We start from the raw sequence: 5,747 nt of genomic DNA, 5'->3' as shown, positions 1-5,747 counted from the left end.
AACCGGTTAGAAAGACGTGCCACCGAACGTGTTGCATTTGGCATTGACAAGGTCATAAACATCCAGCCAGGTCGATGCAACCACCACAGATGGAGCCAATATCATGGAACGACGGCCAAAGTGGGTGCAAATGCCTCGGTGATCGTGAAAGTTGCCGTGACCACAGCGCCTCCCGAAAACGCCCGTATCATGCGAATCGTTCAAGCAAGAAAGTTCTTGATGCCGAAGCCGAGTTCAAGTGGATTTGCTATCCCGACTTTAGCGTAGCGGCGGCCTTCTCATGGACCGTTGTCAAGTTGCATTTGGAAAGTGGACAGTCGAGGGTGGAGGCGTCGGCTGGATTCTCCAACTTGAGTCGAGAGTGTACATCACGGTCGATGTATACCTATTACCTAGACAGCGCGAGGGGTTGAATTAGGTACCCTCCCACTACGGATCTCGCGACAAATTCGCCATGGTCCTGTCCAGAAACGTGACTTGCCATGAAGACCCAAAAATGCTATTCTAAATAAGCTTGCTGCGCGGGCTGGGTGGCCACTACCAGATCAGGCTGGAAGTCCGCGCCACCGTTTATACTGGCAAACTAAAGTCTCCAGCAAGGAATAGGGTGTCTTCTGTGCCTATCTGAGACAAGGAATACGCCGAACCATTGGCCCATCGACTACCCTTGACTCCATCTTCAGTACCGCAGAACCCCTCCAAGGAAAAGAAATCCTGGAGAGGCCTCGCCCCCGCTTGCATCCAGCCGCTACCCCCGAGGAAAGTCTCTTTTTGAGGGCTGCTCGACTGGGAAGTGGTCGCTGGCTCACGCCACGTGCACATGCGTTTGAACGTGGAGAAATGAATCTGGGGTAATCGACAAGCTGCATTTGATTCCGCGGGGGGCCTGTCAGGGATTTTGGAAGACAGTTGATGGAAAAGGGCTTCCTCCTGTGGAGTATAAGTACCCTCGCTGATTCCCGGATATCAACGAGCGCTTCCTTTGCAAAGTATTGCTTCGCATTCTAGCATTCTCTTCCCCGGACCACGTTTCTTTCCAAGAGGGTCCTCTCTTCTTTTCATTCTCAAGATGTCGCAAAAAGAGGGTGCTGGTGTGGTCCACCAGGAAAGCACCTTGAACCATGTCACCCTGGACAAAGAGCCTCAGGGCCAAATCAGAGAAGTCAATGCCGCATCGGTTGCCCTTGCAGCGGCCGTTGCTGCTCAGCCTCCTCGGCTGCTGTCCACAAACATGATCAAGTAAGTCTATCCATAAGCGGAGATCGAAAAGCACGATACTGAGACGCTGACCACAACCCGACAGACTGTACATGATCATGGGTATCTGTTATCTGGTCTCCACTATGAACGGGTTTGATTCCTCGCTCATGGGTGCCATCAATGCCATGAAGCCCTATCAGGATTCTTTCGGACTATCCGGTGCCGGTAAGACATGATCCTAATATCCTCGACTTTACTCCTTGCCACGATCTCTAATTGAACGGTCACTCTTTCAGGGTCCTCCACCGGCGTGGTCTTCATCATCTACAATCTCGGTCAAATTGCGGCTTTCCCCTTCTGTGGTCTCCTGGCTGACGGCTACGGTCGTCGTATCTGTATTTTTGTCGGTTGTCTCATTGTCTGGATTGGCACTGCGGTTCAGGCCCCCGCCACCAGTATGAGCATGTTCATGGGCGGCCGTTTCCTGCTCGGATTCGGTGCTTCTCTCGCCAGTGCTGCGGCTCCCGCCTGGTGTGTCGAGCTCAGTCACCCAGCCTACCGTGGTACCATGGCTGGTATGTACAACAACTTCTGGTGGTTGGGTAATATTCTGGCTGGCTGGACCACCTACGGAAGCAACCTGCACCTCCAGACATCATGGGCGTGGCGGATTCCCACCATTGTCCAGGCTGGTCTGCCCGGAGTCGTTCTCGTCTCTGTCCTGTTCTTCCCCGAGTCTCCCCGTTGGCTCATTGCCAAGGACCGCCGTGAGGAGGCCCTGGACGTGCTGGCCAAGTATCACGGTGAAGGTAAGCCATGCTTCTGTCCTCTTCCTTTCGCCTCCAGTTGATCACCTTCTAACCCATCCATCATAGGTGACCGCCACCACCCCATTGTCCAGCTCCAGTACCACGAGATCACCGAGCAGATCAGCGCCACCCACAACGACAACCCCTGGTGGGACTTCCGCGAGCTGGTCAACACCAAAGCCGCCCGCTACCGTCTCTCCCTCCTGGTCCTCATGTCCCTGTTTGGCCAGTGGTCCGGCAACAACGTCGTCTCCTATTTCATGCCCCAAATGATCATCCAAGCCGGCATCACGGACCCCAGCAAGCAGCTGCTCATCAACGCCATCAACCCCATCTTCAGCATGATCGGCGCCATCTACGGCGCCACTCTGCTCGACAAGCTCGGCCGTCGCACCATGCTTCTCGCCGGTCTCGCCGGCGGTCTCATCGCCTACATCATGCTCACAGCCTTCACCGCCGAGACCCCCAACAACCCCAACCTCAGCTACGGCGTCATCGTCTCTATCTACCTCTTCGGTATCATCTTCGCCTGGGGCTTCACCCCCTTGCAGACTCTGTACGCCGTCGAGGTCCTGGAAAACCGCACCCGTGCCAAGGGCTCCGGTCTGAACTTCCTCGTCCTCAACGTCGCCATGGTCGTCAACACCTACGGTATCTCCGTCGGTATCGAGAAGATTGGCTGGAAGCTCTACCTCGTCTACATTGCCTGGATCATCGTCGAGATGGTCGTCATTTACTTCTTCTTCGTCGAGACCGCCGGCAAGACCCTTGAAGAACTCAAGGAGATTTTCGATTCTCCCAACCCCCGCAATGCCAGTCTGAAGAGGACAAAGGTCGAGATCGACCAGACGGGCAATGTTGTTGGCATGGAGGCATGATTCTTATACTCATGGTCAACCTCCGTTTCCGTTTCTTGTTTTACGGTGATGTTTGAAAATGTGACACGAGTGGAACGTCGGAAGGCTCTGTGAGCCTTCTTGTTAATTTTACAATGATGATATGCATGAAAATATATGCTATAATGAAGTCAATCTATCTTTGCATAATCTCGCTCGCCTCACACTTGCCAGTTAGATAGATCAATTCTGGCCCGGCTAGCTAATACGAAGATATTGGAAGTACTCATTCAGGCATTACATGCTACTAGATCTCAGTCTCTTATTCGCTCCCTGAGGCCGGCCGTGAACAGTCACACGCCAAGGTCAACCCTTTTTATAAGGAGCTGGCACCGGAATGCGGTTCGACAAGATACGTTGACCGAGTTGTTGTCAAGTCTGGAGAATAGATTTCGCTTTGAAAGGTGATGTCGCATACCTAGGCACAACGCTTTCAATATACTTTCAGGTCACTGCCGGTCAGAACTCTGATTCAAGATTCTTGTGCAAGCTACTTGCCGAGTTTGCACACCAGAGTGGTGCGAGACTCAAGAAGAGAGAGGGAGAGAGAGAGAGAAGGAAAACCAAAGAGCAAGTAACAGTCTGTGTGAGATACTATAGGTGGAGTGCATCGGATTTATCGTCCCGAAAGAATAGTAATAAAAAACGTCCATAACAACAAGAATCATGAGCTGAGAAACAACTATAAAGCAACTGTTCTGCGCCGAGAAGGGTCCTTTCATCCATTATACCCAGCGAGGACCGGCCCGTCACAGAAGGGTCTCGATAACATCACAGCTCTAAGCGCTAATAGCATCCTTGATCTCGCTGTAGATGGCGCCGAGCTCGTGGCTCAGGACCTTCTGCTCCTTGGCAATGACCTCCTCGACCTTGCCAACAAGCTCGTCGAGGTGCTGCTTCATTGAGTCAGAAGCACCAGCCTTGTAGCCGCCCTTGGAGAGGATCTCGGTGTAGTTGGAGGAGCCGCCACCGTTCCAGGCGAGGAGCTGGGAGAGGGGTTAGCAAGATGAACTAGATGATGGAGGAAAATGAAGACAAGTCAACTTACGTTGGGGGTGTCGGAGGGGATGTCAGAGAGGGCACCAGAGGTGGCGACAGTGATCAGCGCATCCTTCAGCTTCTTGGGAGTGATCTCCTCGACGGCAAAAGCGGAATCAGACGCAGGCTGAAGAGAGACGTAGTAGGCCAGGAGACCAGCGATGTGGGGGAGGCCATGGAGGTGCCAGAGATGGTGTTGACGGCGTACTTGCTGCCAATCCAGGTGGACAGAATGTTCAGACCGGGGGCAAAGATGTCAGTGCACTTGCCATAGTTGGAGAAGTAAGCACGCTCGTCGCCCAGGGTGGAGGCGCCCACAGTGACGGCCTTCTCGGCAGCCGCTGGGGAGTAGTTGCAAGCATCGGCGTTGTCGTTACCAGCAGCAACAGCGAAGTGCATACCGGCATCAACGGCAGCGTTCACAGCAAGGTCAAGAGTGCGGGAGCTACCACCACCGAGGGACATGTTGGCAACACTGCCCTTGAAGCCCTTGGCCTTGCCGTCCTTGGCAGCCTTGGCCTTCTTGATGTGAGCCTCAGCAGCCCACTCAACACCCTTGACAACATCTGACATGGTGCCAGAGCCGTTGGAGCGGAGGACCTTGACAGCGTACACATTGGCCTTCTTGGCCACACCGTACTTCTTACCGGCAATGGTGCCGGAGCAGTGTGTGCCGTGGCCATTGCCGTCCTCATCCGCATCACCTTGGGGGATCGTCTTGCCCCACGAGGCACGCCCTTCAAAGTCAACGTGGTTGATATTGGTGCCGGTGTCAATGACGTAGGCATCAACACCCTCACCACCATCCTCGGCATAAAGGTACTTGTTGTAGGTACCGAAAGAGAGAGAATCGCGGTGAGAGATACGAGCCAGACCCCAAGGAGCGTTCTTCTCGATGGCCGGGTCCTCGAAGTGGTGGACCTCGGAATCCTTCTCGATATACTCGACCTGTAGGAGTGAGGGTGTTGAGGTTAGCCGAGGAACCTGACAAGTGGGGAGACTGCAGCCAGCGAAGCGAAGACACGACCACTTACATCTGGGTGCCGGCGAACCTGCTCGATCACATCTTCGTGGAAGTGACCAGCATAACCCATCAACGAGCCCGCGACGTGGAAAGTGTGCTTCACGCCGAGATAAGGGTCACTGTCGGAGCCAAAGAGGGAGCGTTTCTTCAACTCCATCCGCATGGTGTCCGAGTGGATGTCCTGCACCCAGCTGTGGTGAGCGGACGCAGCCGAGGCTCCGACATGCTTCTTGAACACAACGATGTAGGAATCTGGGATCTCCTTGGCACTCGTGGAAGACAAGACAGGAGCAGCACCGTTGTGGATGGATTCGGACCAGGTGGGAGAGGCAGCTGCCAGCAGCGGGAACAATGTTAGGCTGAGGAGGCCCTTCATGATGACGATTGAAAGTTGGATATGGACAAAGAACGACAGGGATCCAGAGATGTCACAACAGGATGATAGCAGAAATAGGATGGGATATCGACAGAGATGTCGATGGAGAGATGGAGATGGAGAAGGGGAAGAAGAGGAGTAGGAGGAGAAGGCTAAAGCGATGAGGAGAGCGACGTGAGGAGTAACGGGGTCACTGGGTCACTGGACCAAGTACCTTATCTAAGGGTAGCAGGTGGAAGGCGGAGAAAGCATGATGCAAGCGGGAGCTGACGAGGCAGACACCGCGGGATACGGTCTGGATACAGACTCAAAACGAGGAATACCAATCCAAGGCTGGCACCGATAAGCGGTCGATTGGCGGTGGGTTGTCGATCCTGGTGGATCCGTCAAGAGACAGTCAAGAC

At 54.0% G+C, this 5,747-nt stretch overlaps 2 protein-coding genes across 2 annotated transcripts; one reads left to right on the top strand and one right to left on the bottom strand.

The window, feature by feature from the left end:
- Nucleotides 1-1,069: 1,069 nt before the first annotated feature.
- Nucleotides 1,070-2,887, top strand: N7539_000460 (Lactose permease; the record flags this gene model as incomplete). Its single annotated transcript, XM_056930064.1, has 4 exons — nucleotides 1,070-1,239; nucleotides 1,304-1,425; nucleotides 1,497-2,009; nucleotides 2,076-2,887. The coding sequence occupies 4 exons, from the start codon at nucleotides 1,070-1,072 to the stop codon at nucleotides 2,885-2,887; spliced, it is 1,617 nt and encodes a 538-aa protein (XP_056794357.1).
- Nucleotides 2,888-3,684: 797 nt separating this feature from the next.
- N7539_000459 (S8 family peptidase) lies at nucleotides 3,685-5,343 on the bottom strand (the record flags this gene model as incomplete). Its single annotated transcript, XM_056930063.1, has 4 exons — nucleotides 3,685-3,891; nucleotides 3,954-4,070; nucleotides 4,100-4,891; nucleotides 4,978-5,343. The coding sequence occupies 4 exons, from the start codon at nucleotides 5,341-5,343 to the stop codon at nucleotides 3,685-3,687; spliced, it is 1,482 nt and encodes a 493-aa protein (XP_056794356.1).
- Nucleotides 5,344-5,747: the final 404 nt, after the last annotated feature.

This window comes from Penicillium diatomitis (assembly GCF_028827545.1).
Source record: "Penicillium diatomitis strain IBT 30728 chromosome Unknown utg000001l_segment0_segment0, whole genome shotgun sequence".
Classification (NCBI taxonomy): Eukaryota; Fungi; Ascomycota; class Eurotiomycetes; order Eurotiales; family Aspergillaceae; genus Penicillium; species Penicillium diatomitis.
Note: the sequence above shows the minus strand (reverse complement) of the source record. Positions and strands in the feature narration are given on the sequence as shown.